Source organism: Hippopotamus amphibius, chromosome 1, assembly GCF_030028045.1.
Source record: "Hippopotamus amphibius kiboko isolate mHipAmp2 chromosome 1, mHipAmp2.hap2, whole genome shotgun sequence".
Lineage (NCBI taxonomy): Eukaryota > Metazoa > Chordata > Mammalia > Artiodactyla > Hippopotamidae > Hippopotamus > Hippopotamus amphibius.
In genome coordinates this window covers 81,262,556-81,278,761 of record NC_080186.1, presented here as the reverse complement: position 1 = coordinate 81,278,761, position 16,206 = coordinate 81,262,556, and the positions used below count along the sequence as shown (strand labels likewise).

The following is a 16,206-nucleotide window of genomic DNA, read 5'->3' as shown; positions in this document are numbered from 1 at the left end:
AAAGGATACCAAAAAAGACAACAACTGAGTGGAAATAAATGAAATAGAAACTAGGAAAAAAACAGAAAAAAAAATCAATTAAACCAAAAACTGATTCTTCAAAAACATAAAATTTTTAAAACTTTAGCTAAACTAATGAAGAAAAAAATACATAGAAAGGACTCAAATTACTAAAATCAGGAATGAAAGAGGAGACATCACTACAGACCTTAGAGAGAAAAAGGATTATATTGCAATACTATGAATAATTGCAGGTCAACAGTTAGATTAGATAACAATTAGATACTTTAGATGAAATGAACATATTTCTAGAAAGACACACAGTACTGAAAATGACTCTCAAGATAAGAGAGAAAATATGAATAGACCTAAAACAAGAGATCTAATTAGTAATGAAAATATTTACCACAAAGCAAAGACCAAGCCAAGGTGGTTTCACTAGTGAATTCTTCCAAACTTTCAATGGGGAATTAATACCAATTGTTTACAAACTCTTCCAAAAAAAAGAAGGAAGAATTCACAACTTATTTTCTATGAGGCCAGTATTACCCTGATATCAGTACCAGATAGAAACAGGAAGAAAAACTACAGACCAATATCCCTTAGAAATATAGAAGCAAAAATACTAAACAAAATACTAGGAAACTGACTCTAACAACACCATATAAAAAAGTGTATACCATGACCAAGTGAGACTTCTCCCAGAAATGTAAGATTAGTTTAACACCCAAAACCAATCAATTCATGCAACACACTAAACTAAAAGACTACAGGACAAAAACTACACAAATCATCTCAATAAAAGCAAAGAATGCATTTTACAAAATCCAATATCCTTTCATAGTAAAAACACTCAAAAAGTTAGGAATAGAAGGGAATGTCCTCAAACTACTACATTACATCTGTGAAAAACCTACAACAAACATCACACTTGATAGTGAAAGAATGAACGCATTTCCCCTAAGGTCAGGAATAAGAGGACGATATTCACTCTTGCCATTTTTTTTTAATATTGTATAGGAGGTTCTAGTCTAGATAATTAGAAAAGAAAAATAAACAAAGACATCCAGATGGGAAAAGAAAAAGTAAACCTATTTTTATCTCCAGATAACACATGATCGTGTGTATGGAAAATGAATAGATGAAATAAACATATTTCTATAAAGACACACAGTACTGAAAATGACTCTCAAGATCTTAAAGAATCCAGAAAAGAAAAAAAAAATGGAATTAATAAACATGTTCAAAAAGGTTTCAAAGTTCAAGGTCAATATTCAAAAGCCAACTGTATTTCTATCACTAGAAATGAACATTATGAAAATGAAATTAAGAAAATCATTCCAGGGACTTCCCTCATGGTCCAGTGGCTAGGACTCTGTGCTCCCAATGCTGGGGGCCTGGGTTAGATCCCTGGTCAAGGAACTAGATGCCACATGCCACAACTAAGAACCAGCACAACCAAATAAATAAATAAATTTTTTTTTTTAAAAAAAGGAAAGAAAAGAAAACAATTCCATTTAAAATAGCATCAAAAACCAATAAAGTACTTGGATAATCATTTAACAAGAGAAGGGCAAGATTTATACACTGAAAACTACAAAATATTGTTTAAAAAATTTTTTAAGATCTAAATAAATGGAAAAACATTCCATGGATTGGAAGACAATATTGTTATGAGGGCAACATTCTCCAAATTGATCTACCAAATCAATGTAATTCCTATCAAAATTCCAGCTGCCTTTGTGCAGAAATTAATAGCTGATCCTAAATTTATTATGAAAATGCAAGAGCTCAAAGTAGTCAAAACAATCTCAAAAAAAAAACTGAAGAACCCACTATTCCCAATTTAAGAACTTACTGCAAAGCTAAAATAATACAGTATAGTACTAGCATAAATTTAGACATATAAAAAAAAGGAAAAGAATGGAGAGTCCAGAAATAAACCCATGTATCTACCATCGACTGATTTTCAACAAGAGTGCCAAGACCGGACTTCCTAGGTGGCGCAGTGGTAAAGAATCCGCCTGCCAATGCAGAGGACATGGGTTTGAGCCCTGCCCTGGAAAGATTCCACATGCCATGGAGCAACTAAGCCCGTGCGCGACAACTATTGAGCCTGTGCTCTAGAGCCTGTGAGCCACAACTACTGAGCCCATGTGCCACAACTATTGAAGCCCACACGCCTAGGGCCTGTGCTCCACAACAAGAGAAGCCACTACAATGAGGAGCCTGCGCACCACAATGAAGAGTAGCCCCCACTCACAGGAACTAGAGAAAGCCCGTGTGCAGCAACGAAGACCCAACGCAGCCAATAAATAAATAAAGTTAATTAATTATAAAAAAAAAAAAAGAGTGCCAAGACCATTCAATAAAGAAAGAATAGTCTCTTCAATAAACTGTGTTGGGACAATGAGATATCTACATAAAAAGAATGAAGCTGGACTCTTACCTCTCACCATAACAGAAATTAACTCAAAATGGACTATACCCAAATGTAAGAGTTATAACCATAAAACTCTCAGACAAAAACATACAAGTAAATCTTTTGAATTTTCGATTAGGTAATTTCGATCAATTTGCTTTCTTAGGTACAACACCAAAAGCACAAGCAACAAAAGAAAAACTGAACATCAAAATTTAAAACTTCAGTGCTGCAAACAATACCATCAAGAGCATAAAAGGACAACCCACAGAATGGGAGATAATATCTTCAAAACCTTTATTAAAAAAGGGACTTGTATCCTGAATATATAAAGAAGTCTTACAACTCAATGACAAGAATACGAAAAAAGCCAGTTAAAAAATGAGCATCAACTAAATAATAAGAAAAAAAGCCATTAAAAAATGGACAAAGGATATGACTATATATTTCTCCAGGAAAGATATACAAACAATAAATGCACACAAAATGAAATCAAACATCATTAGCTATCAGGGAAAGGCAAATCCAAACCACAATGAGGTACTACTTCACCTAGGATGGCTCTGTTCAAAGAACAGATAATAAAAGCACTGGCAAAGATGTGGAAAAAGTGGAACCTTCAAATGTTGCTAGTGGAATTTTTAAATGGTGCAGCCACACTGGAAAACAGTCTGGCAGTTCTTCAAAAGGTTAAACATAGAATTATAATGTTACCAGCAATTTCATTTCTGGCTATATGTCCAAGAGAAATGAAAGCATATGCCCATACAAAAGCCTGTACATGAACGTTCATTGCAGCATGATTCATAATGAACAAAAAGTTGAAACAACCCAAATGTCCATCAACTGATGAATGAATAAATAAAATGTGGTATATTCATACAAGGGACTCTTATTCAGCAATGAAAAGAAATGACATACTGATACAGGCTACAACATGGATGAACCTTTCAAACATTACGTTAAGTGAAAGAAACTACTCACAAAAGACTACATATTGTATAATTCTAACATGAAATGTCTGGCATAGGCAAATCCATACAGACTAAACAGGTTACAGGTTGATTAGGTTTGGGGACTTGAGGAGAATGAAGAGTGACCACTAATGAGCATGAAAGTGTTCCAAAATTAGATTGTGGTGACAGTCCCAGAACCTTATGAATGTAACAAAAAACACTGAATCATATATCTGAAATGGGTAAATTCAATTGTACTTATGTGAATCAGATTTCAATAAACCTATTAAAGGAAAAAAAGAAAACCCTTTTTATGCCTCATTACATTGCAAAGTTTACAAGTAAAACAAACCTATATAAGAAAAAGAAAAAATACACATGTAGAAATATTTTATATAAAATTCTTACCTCCAGTGCTTATTTCTACCTCTGTAGAATCTCTTTCCAAACTCCCAGCACTGCTAACAATATTCATTAAATGGATGGCAGTCCAAGCAAAAGGCATGCGATATTTCCCAAGTCTCTGGCAGAACTGATCAGCTTGACTTTTTAGCTTCTCCAATTTTTCCTTATTCTGCAAAACAAAACTTTATACATTATATGATTATGCTCAAAAGACATGAATTAAAGGCTATTTCATAATATATAAAGGAAAATATAAAGGTTAAGAATTCTCAATTCTCAGCAAACATGGAAAAACAATCTGTACCTTTCAGAGATCAATTAACAGTATATTATCTTAATTACTAAACAACCTCAACCAGTTCTACAAATGCATGTAGAAGCCTTTAAGATTTCTGTTTGTGATGATCTTATGTTGGGAGAAAGGAGAGCAAATGTCAAACATGTTTATGTACTACAAGTACTATTTTATAAAAGGAAACAACTATGTTCTAGTCATTAATTGCCAACCACAAAATATTCTAGGTTATGACTTATCAAATTTTATTATTCTAAAAAAGATGTAAACAGCTGAGCCATTTTGAAATAATCATTAACTTATGGCCACCATGAGGTGAGAGTAAGGGGCACAAATACACCAACAATAAATAAGCCCAAAGTTGGAATCAAAGAAGCAAACAAAAGAAGAAGGACAAGAGGACTAAACCCTGGGAAAAGACTATCCAAACAGAGAGGAATCAAGATGGTGGAGTAGGAGAACGGACGCTCACTCCCTCTTGCCAGAGCACCGAAATTACAACTGCTGAACGATCACTGACAGAAAGACACTGGAACTCACCAAAAAAAAACATCCCACACCCAGAGACAAAGGAGAAGCCGCAATAAGACGGTAGGAGGGGTGAAATCGCGTTACAATCAAACCCATAAATGCTGGGTGCGTGACTAACAAGCTGAAGAACAGTTATACCACAGAAGTCCACCCACTAAAGTGAGTGTTCTGAGCCCCACGTTAGGCTTCCTAACCTGGGGGTCCAGCAACGGGAGGAGGAATCCCCAGAGAATCAGACTTTGAAAGCCAGTGAGATTTGACTGCAGGACCTCAACAGGACTGGGGGAAACAGAGACTCCACTTTTGGAGGGCACACAAAAAAGTGTGCTCACCAGGACCAGGAGGAAGGAGCAAGGACCCCACAGGAGACTGAACCAGTCCTACCTGCTGGGGTTGGAGGGTTGCCTGCAGAGGTGGGGGGCAGCTGTGGTTCACTGAGGAGACAGGGGCACTGGCGGCAGGGGTTCTGGGAAGTGTTCACTGATGTGAGCCCTCCCAGAGTCTGCCATTAGCTCCACCAAAGAGCCTGTAAGCTCCAGTGCTGAGTCGCCTCAGGCCAAACATCAAACAAGGTGGGAACACAGCCTCACCCACTGGAAGACAAGCAGATTAAAGTGTCACTGAGCTCCACCCACCAAATTGGATTAAAGTTTTACTGAGCTCTGCCCACCCAGTCCAACCCACCATCAGTCCCTCCCATCAAGAAGCATCCACGAGCCTCCTCGACAGCTTCCTCCACAAGAGGGCAGACAGCAGTATCAAGCAGTATCAGCAGTATTTCATCTTGTGGAACTGAAAACCACAGCCACAGAAAGATAGAGAAAATGAAAAGGCAAAAGACTTTGTACCAGATGAAGGGACAAGATAAAATGCCAGAAAAACAACTAAATGAAGAGGAGATAGGCACCCTTCCGGAAAAAGAAATCAGAATAATGATGGTGAAGATGATCCAGGACTTTGAAAAAAGACTGGATGCAAAGATCAAAAAATTGCAAGAGAAGTTTACCAAAGACCTAGAAGAATTAAAGAACAAACAAACAGAGATATGCAACACAATAACTGAAATGAACGATACACTAGAAGGAACCAATAGCAGATTAACTGAGGCAGAAGGGCGAATAAGTGACCTGGAAGACAGAATGGTGATCATTACTGATGCAGAAAAGAATAAAGAAAAAAGAATGGAAAGAACTGAAGACAGCATAAGAGACCTCTGGGACAATGTCAAACGCACCAACATTCGCATTATAGGGGTCCCAGAAGGAGAAGAGAGAGAGAAAGGACCTGAGAAAATACTGGAAGAGATTATAGTTGAAAACTTCCCTAACATGGGAAAGGAAATAGCTCCCCAAGTGCAGGAAGTACAGAGAGTCCCAGGCAGGATAAACCCAAGGAGAAACACACCAAGACATATAGTAGTCAAATTGACAAAAATTAAAGAGAGAAAAGTTATTAAAAGCAACAAGGGAAAAACGACAAATAACATACAAGGGAATTCCCATAAGGTTAACAGCTGATTTCTCAGCAGAAACTCTGCAAGCCAGAAGGGAGTGGCATGATATATTTCAAGTGATGAAAGGGAATAACCTACAACCAAGAAAACTCTACCCACCAAGGATCTCATTCAGATTCGATGGAGAAATCAAAAGTTTTGCAGGCAGACAACAGCTAAGAGAATTCAGCACCACCAAACCAGTCTTACAACAAATGCTAAAGGAATTTCTCTAAGTGGGAAACATAAGAGAAGAAAAGGACCTACAAGAACATAAACAAAACAATTAAGAAAACGGTAATAGGAACATACATATTGATAATTACCTTGAATGTAAATGGACTAAATGCACCAACCAAAAGACACAGACTGGCTGAATGGATACAAAAACAAGACCCATATATATGCTGTCTACAAGAGACCCACTTCAGACCTAGGCACACATACAGACTGAAAGTGAGGGGATGGAAAAAGATATTCCATGCAAATGGAAATCAAAAGAAAGCTGGAGTAGCAATACTCATATCAGATAAAGTAGACTTTAAAATAAAAAATGTTACAAGAAGCAAGAAAGGATACTACACAAAGATCAAGGGATCAATACAAGAAGAAGAGATAACAATTATAAATATATATGCACCCAATATAGGAGCACGTCATTACATAAGGCAAATGCTAACAACTATGAAAGAGGAAATGGACAGTAACACAATCATAGTGGGGGACTTTAATAACTCACTTACACCAATGGACAAATCATCCACACAGAAAATTAATAAGGAAACACAAGCTTTAAACGACACAATAAATCAGCTTGATTTAATAGATACCTATAGGACATTACATCCAAAATCAGCAGATTACACGTTCTCAAGTGCACATGGAACATTCTACAGGATAGATCACATTTTGGGTCATAAATCAAGCCATGGTAAATTCAAGAAAATTGAAATTGTATCAAGCATCTTTTCTGACCACAACACTATAAGATTAGAAATCAATTACAGGGAAAAAACTGTAAAAAACACAAACACATGGAGACTAAACAATACACTACTAAATAACCAAGAGATCACTGAAGAAATCAAAGAGGAAATCCAAAATTACCTAGAGACAAATTACAATGAAAACACAACAATCCAAAACCTATGGGACACAGCAAAGGCAGTTCTAAGAGTTAAGTTTATAGCAATACAATCCTACCTCAAGAAACATGAAAAATCCCAAATAAACAATCTAACCTTACACCTAAAGAAACTAAAGAAAGAAGAGCAAACAAAATCCAAAGTGAGTAGATGGAGAGAAATCATAAAGATAAGAGCAGAAATGAAATAGAAACAAAGAAAACAATAGCAAAAATCAATAAAACTAAAAGCTGGTTCACTGAGAAGATAAATAAAATCGATAAACCTCCAGCAAGACTCATCAAGAAAAAGAGGGAGAGGACTCAAATCAATAAAATTAGAAATTAAACAGGAGAAGTTACAATGGACACCACAGAAATAAAAAGCACCATAAGAGACTACTACAAGCAACTATGTGCCAATAAAATGGACAACCTGGATGAAATGGACAGATTCTTAGAAAAGTATAACCTTCCAAGACTGAATCAGGAAGACATAGAAAATATGAACAGACCAATCACAAGGAATGAAATTGAAACTGTGATTAAAAATCTCCCAACAAACAAAAGTCCAGGACCAGATGGATTCACAGGTGAATTTTATCAAACATTTAGAGAAGAGCTAACACCCATCCTTCTCAAACTCTTCCAAAAAACTGCAGAGGAACACTCCCAAACTCATTTTATGAGGCCACCATCACCCTGATACCAAAACCAGACAAAGATATCACACAAAAAGAAAACTATAGACCAATATCACTGATGAATTTAGATGCAAAAATCCTCAACAAAATACTAGCCAACAGAATCCAACAGCACATTAAAAGGATTATACACCATGATCAAGTGGGGTTTATCCCTGGACTGCAAGGATTCTTCAATATATGCAAATCAATCAATGTGATATACCATATTAACAAACTGAAGGATAAAAACCATATGATCATCCCAATAGATGCAGAAAAAGCTTTTGACAAAATTCAACACCCATTTATGATAAAAACGCTCCAGAATGTGGGCACAGAGGGAACCTACCTCAACATAATAAAGGCCATATATGACAAACCCACAGCAAACATCATTCTCAATGGTGAAAAACTGGGAGCATTCCCTCTAAGATCAGGAACAAGACAAGGATGCCCACTCTCACCACTACTATTCAACATAGTTTTGGAAGTCCTTGCCACAGCAATCAGAGAAGAAAAAGAAATAAAAGGAATACAAATTGGAAAAGAAGTCAAACTGTCACTGTTCGCAGATGACATGACACTATACATAGAAAATCCTAAAGATGTCACCAGAAAACTATTTGAGCTAATCTATGAATTTGGTAAAGTTTCAGGATACAAAATTAACACACAGAAATCACTTGTATTTCTATACACTAACAATGAAAGATCAGAAAGAGAAATTAAGGAAACAATCCCATTCACCACTGCAACAAAGAGAATAAAATACCCAGGAATAAACCTAACCAAGGAGGTAAAAGACCTGTACTCAGAAAACTATAAGACTAATGACAGAAATCAAAGTCGACATAAACAGATGGAGGGACATACCACGTTCTTGGATTGGAAGAATCAACATTGTGAAAATGACTATACTACTGAAAGAAATTTACAGATTCAATGCAATCCCGATCAAATTACCAATGGCATTTTTTACAGAACTAGAACAAGAAATTTTACGATTTGTATGGAAACACAAAAAACCCTGAACAGCCAAAGCAATCTTGAGAAGGAAAGATGGAGTTGGTGGAATCAGGCTTCCTGACTTCAGGCTATACTACAAGGTTACAGTGATCAAGACAGTATGATACTGGCACAAAAACAGAAATATAGATCAATGGAACAGGACAGAAAGCCCAGAGATAAACTACGGTCAACTAATCTATGACAAAGGAGGCAAGGATACGCAATGGAGAAAAGGCAGCCTCTTCAATAAGTGGTGCTGGGAAAATTGGACAGCTACATGTAAAAGAATGAAATTAGAACACTCTTTAACACCACACACAAAAATAAACTCAAAATGGATTAAAGACCTAAATGTAAGGCCAGACACTATATAAAACTCCTAGAGGAAAACATAGGAAGAACACTCTTCGACGTAAATAACAGCAAGATCTTTTTTGATCCACCCCCTAGAGGAATGGAAATAAAAACAAAAATAAATAAGTGGGACCTAATGAATCTTCAAAACTTCTGCACAGCAAAGGAAACTATAAGCAAAACGAAAAGACAACCCTCAGAATGGGAGAAAATATTTGCAAACGAATCAACAGACAAAGGATTCATCTCCAAAATATATAAACAGTTCATCCAGATCAATATCAAAAAAACAAACAACCCAATCAAAAACTGGGCAGAAGACCTAAATAGGCATTTCTCCAAAGAAGACATATGGATGGGCAAAAGGCACATGAAAAGCTGCTCAACATCACTAATCATTAGAGAAATGCAAATCAAAACTACAATGAGTTATCACTTCACACTGGCAAGAATGGGCATCATCAGAAAATCTACAAACAGTAAATGGTGGAGAGGGTATGGAGAAAGGGAACCCTCCTTCACTGTTGGTGGGAATGTCAATTGATACAGCCACTATGGAGAACAGTATGGAGGTTCCTTGCAAAACTAAAAATAGAACTACCATATGACCCAGCAACCCTACTGCTGGGCATATACCCAGAGAACACCATAATTCAAAAAGACACATGCACTTCAATGTTCACTGCAGCAGTATTTACAATAGCCAGGCCATGGAAGCAATCTCAATGTCCATCAACAGATGAATGGATTAAAAAAGATGTGGTACATATATACAATGGAATATTACTCAGCTTTAAAAAGGAATGAAACTGGGACATTTGCAGAGACATGGATGGACCTAGAGACTGTCATACAGAATGAAGTGAGTCAAAGAGAAAAACAAATATCATGTATTAACACATATATGTGGAATATAGAAAAATGGTACAAATCAACCGGTTTGCAAGGCAGAAATAGAGACACAGATGTAGAGAACAAACATATGGACACCAAGTGGGGAAAGTGGGGAGGGTTGGGCGGGAATGAACTGGGAGATTGGGATACCAAATAGTACACTCTAAATATATTCAGTTTACCGTATGTTAACTGTATCTCATGAAAATTTCTTAAAAAAAATATAAATAAAAGACTATCCAAACAGTACGTGCTTATTGGGAAGACATCCTGAGGCTGGCTCCACTTTTAGGCTATCCCTCAAACAAACACTAAGGTGGCTTGCAATTGCCAATCAATGGCCCAAGGGTTAATACCTACACTAAAATTTCACACACAGTCTTTCCATGTAGGATGTTGGTGAGGTATACTCCAATGGCAGTGTGGTACATTGGGACTCAGGACTGAGAAAAGATGAAAGGATAGCTAAATAGTAGGACTGTTTATTGCTATATATATTATACCCCCAAAATAGGTTCTTGCTTTAAGAGTACTTAAAGAGAATTAAGGACCCTTATCAAGCTTATGTAAATATGTGAGAGAAGACTGAAATAAGCCACAATTACATACCTATGAGCTTCATATTGCAGGGTAAATTTATTTTGTAAACTACTTTAACCCTAATTTCAACCAGATATCCAGGAATCAGAGAATCATGTACCCATATTAGCAGAAAAGGCTCAATTCTTGTTTCAAGTCTTAGAAAAATAGAAAGCAAAACATTTTCTAGATTTTGGTGATTTGTCCAATACTTGTCAAGCACATCTCTCCTGACTATTTCACATATTAAATCATGTGTTCAAAGATCCAAAAATCACCTGTTATTCTTATAGCTACCACAGGGTATCTGGAATTTGGTAACAATTGTTCACCAATTATTTTTGCTTTATAAGTTTATCCAAGTTCTAGAAATTATCTGATGGCAAATGGAGATTGCATTTTCTATTTTTACCGTATTCCTTAATTATCTGCAGTTAGACAGAGGCCCAGAATACTTCTGCTTTGCTAGGAAAAGTTCCATCAAAATCACTGTTTTGTAAACACAGGAAATTTTTCATTATTTAGGAATTAAACCAAATTAATTTGATTCTCTCCAAGAAAAAAAAAAATTTAAGAATCAATTAGTTTGGGGGTGAGGGAGATTTTAAAGAACAGCATAGCACATGAGTCAACCTAGGTGACAAAGGAAATGAAGAAAGAAAATGCGTAGACCAACAGAAAAAAATGAATTAGCAGTAAAATTCTTTAATATCTTCTGTATAGTATTCTCCCAAATTATAATTTCAGAGATTAGAGGTTGGTTAGGGTTGGGTTTAGGGATCTGAGGGGAATGGAGAGTGACTGCTAATGACTATGAAAGTGAGGGAAATAAAAGGCATGATATTCTACCTTGGTGGCATCTGCTTCTTTGAATATCATATATGGTTCTGCACACTCGCCAATGTCTCCCTGCTGTAGCACTTTTTCTAGCTGTCAAAGGCAAAAAAAAGTAAAGATTAATTAAGCTTAAAAGTAAAGCAATCAGCCTGGAATGCAAGCATGGTTCAAAATACAAAATTCAATCAATGTAATACACCACATTAACAGAATAACAGAAAAAAACCACATGATCATCTTAACTGATATAGGAAAAAGAAATGGACAATTCGACACCCTTTCATGATATAAAAACTCAACAAACTTGGAAAAGAGCAAAGCTACCTCAATATAATAAAGACCATATATGAAAAGTCCACCTCTAATATCATATTCAATGCTGAAAAACTGAAATCTTTTCCTCTAGAATCAGGAACAGGATAACGGTGTTCACTTTCGCCAATTTTATTCAACGAAGTACTGGAAGTCTTAGCCAGAGCAATTTGATAAAAAAAAGAAACAAAAACATCCAAATTTAAAAGGAAGAAGTTAAATTATCTCTATTCACAAACAGGATCTTTTAAATAGAAAACCCTAGTATTCCACCAAAAAAACTGTCAAAACAAATAAATTCAGCAAAGTTGAAAGATACAAAATCAGCACACAAAAATCAGTTGCATTTCTATACCGTAACAATGTGCAATTCAAAAAGGACATTAAGAAAACAACTCCATTTACAATAATATCAAAAAGAATAAAATACTGAGGAATTAACCAAAAAGGTGAATGATTTGTAATCTGAAAACTATAAACAGTTAAATGGTTTTCTAAAAGGGTGCTAAGACTACTCAATGGGGAAAGAACAGTTTTTTCAACCAATGGCATTAAAAAAAAAACTGAATACCCAAATGCAAAAGAATAAAGTTGAACCCTTACATTATATCATATACAAAAATTAACTCAAAATGGATCAAAGATCAAAATAGAAACCTAAAACTATAAAACTCTTAGAAGAAAAAATAAAGGAAAAGCTTCATGTGATTGGATTTCATAATGTATTCTTGGATTTGGCACAAAAAAAGCAAAAGCAACCAAAGTAAAAATCATTAAATTGGATTACATCAAAATTTAAAACTTTTGACTATGACAGAACACAATCAACAGGATGAAAGGCCACCCAAAGAATGAGAGAAAATATCTGCAAATCATATAACTGAGAAAGAGTTAATATCCAGAACAGATAAAGAAATCCTACAACTCAACAACAAAACAACAAATAATCTGATTTTTAAATGGGCAAAGGACTTGAATAGACAGTTCTCCAAAGAAGCCATACAAATGTCTAGGAAGCATATAAAAAAGATGCTCAACATCTTTAATGATTATTAGGGAAATGCAAATCAAAACCACGATGAGCTATCACCTTACACCCAATCAGGATGGCCACAATTAAATAAATAAATAAAATCACAACGAGTTAGCACTTTATACCCACCAGGATGACCACAATTAAACAAACAAACAAACAAACAAATAACAAGCACTGGCAAGGATACAGAAAACTGGAACCCCAGTGTGCTTTTGATGGTGTAAAATTATAATCTGCCATAGAAAACAGTACAGACGTTCCTCAAAAAGTTAAAAACAGAATTATCATATAATTCAGGAAATCTATTTCTGGGTATATATTTCTGGGTATATTCAACAGAATTAAAATCAGGGACTCAAACAGATATTTTGCACACCCATGTTTGTAGCAGCATTATTCACAATAGCCAAAAGGTAAGCAATTCGTGTCCATCAAGAAATGAGTAAACAAAACTCATTTTTTCTTTTGTTTATATGGTATCTGTCTCTGTGTGTACACACATACACATGGAATGTTATTCAGCCTTAAAAAGGGAGAAAATTCTGAAATATGCTACAACGTGGATGAACCCTGAAGACATCACACCAAGTGAAACAAGCTAGTCACAAGAAGACAAATACTGCATTATTCCACTCAAATGAGGTATCTAGAATAGACAAATTCATAGACACAGAGCAAAATGCTGGTTGGCAGGGGCTGGAGAGAAGGGGAAATGAGGAGCTGTTACTTAATATATATAGAGGGTTAAGGTTTTGTTAGCAAGACAAAAACTTCTAGACACTGCTTGCACAATAATATGAATACACTTAATTATGAACTGTACACACAAAAATGATTGATGGTAAATTTTACGTTACATGTATTTTACCTCAATTAAAACTATTAATACAAGCAGTCTTAAAAGTCATCTCCATTTAATATAACATCAAAGTACAAAAGTACAATTAGAAAAGACAACTCACAAAATATTAAGTGGCCAATACAATAATTTCTACTTATTTTTTTCTTCAAAATGTCTCACTTTACCCCTGCAAGATTTTTAATGTTTTAGAAAAAGAAACATAAATAAAATAGGATGAAAGTCCAGAAATCAAATGAAGTGTATGCAGGAATTTAGCACATAATAAAGTTGATACTTCAAACTAGTGAATGGATGATGTATAAAGAGCTCTTATAAATTAATAAATAAATTATTAATATAATTAACTGGTAAAATAAAAACAATCCAATGAAACAAATATGATTACACAACTGTATTTTTTTTCACTTAAAACTTATGTATTCTACACACTTAAAATTTGTGTTTTTTGGGCTTCCTAGGTGGCACAGTGGTTAAGAATCCGCCTGCCAATGCAAGGGACACGGGTTCAAGCCCTGCCCCAGGAAGATCCCACATGCCACAGAGCAACTAGGCCTGTGTGCCACAACTATTGAGCCTGCACTTGAGAGCCCGTGAGCCACAACTATTGAGCCCATGTGCTGCAACTACTGAAGCCCATGCACCTAGAGCCTGTGCTCCGCAACAAGAGAGGCCACAGCAGTGAGAAGCCTGCACACCACAAGGAAGAGTAGCCCCCGCTCACCGCAACTAGAGAAAGCCATGTGCAGCAACGAAGACCCAACACAGCCAATAAATAAATAAATAAATAAATTTATTTTAAAAAAAAAGTTTGTTTTTTATATATACAAACAAGTTAAAAATTAGCTTACTATCTGAATAAGCACTTCACAAAACAGAATATCCAAATGGCCACTAATTCTTAGACATCAGAGAATTATAAATTAAAGACAAATGCACCAGAAATAAAATATATAATAAAATCAATGAAATTAAAATGTAAAATACAATAAAACTTGATAATAGCAAGTGTTAAGAAGGAAATGGAGCACATGAAATTCTCCAGCACTGAGGATGAGACTGAAACTTGGACTATGTCAGAAAACTGGTTGTTTCTACTAAAACTGAAGCTATAAATACACTATGATCCAGTAATTCAACATCTATCTACATACTCAACAGAAACACAAAAATCATATACAAGCATGTTTATCGTAGCATTACTTACAATAGCTAAAAGCTAGAAATAACCCCAATGTCCATCAACAATTAGAATGGACAAACTGTGATATATTCACATAACAGGATATTACATAGGATGAAAAACAACCAACTACTGCTAAATGCAAAAATAATGAACCATAATCATAATTCTTTAGAATGTCAGACACGAGAATATATATGACTCCTTTTCTATGAAGTTCAAAAAGAGGTTAAACTAACCTAGAGTGACAAAAGTGAGTACAGTAGGAAGGGACACAAAGAAGGCTGTTGAGTAATGTTCTACACCTTGATCTGGATGTTGGTTACATAACTGAGTAAGTATGTAAACGTTAAGGAAAGTGTATACCATATGCATGTTACTAACTATAAATAAAAGTTTACAAAGAAAAGATAACCAAATTTCTATATACCAGTGACGAATGAAATGACATTCTATATATAATTTTTTTGTATATAATTTAAAATGAAAAATCTTAAATGATACTATTTATAACACGGTCAAAAATATCAAATTACCAGAAGATATAAGAGGAAAAGACCTAAAAACAGGGAGGGATATACTGTGTTCATTGACTCAAGAACTCAACAGTTTAAAGATGTCAACCTTCCCAAATTGATCAGTATATTTAATGCAATCCCAGTCAATATCTCAAGTTCTTTCTTGAGAAAGAATATGCCTATATTGGGGGAGCAGGGATAGACTGACAAGCAAAAAGTCATACAAAAATGTGAAGGGTCAAGAACATCTAGCCTCTCTCGCCTCCTCGCTTCCAAGATGACCAAGAAAATGAATAATGATCCTGCCAGAAAGGGCCATGGCCATGTGCAGCCTATTCACGGCACCGACTGTACCCGATAGGTGCCCAAAGACAAGGCCGTTAAGAAGACTGTCATCCGAAACATAGTAGAGGCCACAGCTGTCGGGGGCATTTCTGAAGCAAGTGTTTTCCATGCCTGTGTGCTTCCCAAGCTGTATGTGAAACTACATTACTGCGTGAGTTGTGCCATTCACAGCAAAGTAGTCAGGAATCATTCTTGGGAAGCCCCAAAGGACCAAACACCTCCACCCTGATTTCGACCTGCAGGTGCTGCCCCACGACTTCCACCAAAGCCCATATAAGGAGCTAAGTCTTTAAAGACTGAAGAAATACTATTCTCTGAAAAGACAATAAAATGGAAATTATACTTTATTTTAAAAAAAACAAAACAGAACA

At 35.5% G+C, this 16,206-nt stretch overlaps 1 protein-coding gene and 1 pseudogene across 5 annotated transcripts in view; one reads left to right on the top strand and one right to left on the bottom strand.

Annotated features, from left to right (window-relative positions):
• Nucleotides 1–16,206, bottom strand: part of DOCK7 (dedicator of cytokinesis 7) — a 208,065-nt gene that overhangs the window by 148,908 nt on the left and 42,951 nt on the right. For all 5 annotated transcript variants that reach the window (XR_009050226.1, XR_009050227.1, XR_009050228.1 and 2 more), the window contains 2 exons: nucleotides 11,595–11,675; nucleotides 3,787–3,952 (listed from right to left, as the gene is read on the bottom strand). Coding sequence is in view for 2 of the 5 variants with exons in the window: in XM_057717585.1 (XP_057573568.1) it covers nucleotides 3,787–3,952; nucleotides 11,595–11,675 (247 nt within the window). In the remaining 3 variants the exon portion in view is untranslated. The remainder of the gene's footprint in view (nucleotides 1–3,786; nucleotides 3,953–11,594; nucleotides 11,676–16,206) is intronic.
• On the top strand, nucleotides 15,759–16,112 carry LOC130841466 (40S ribosomal protein S26-like; annotated as a pseudogene).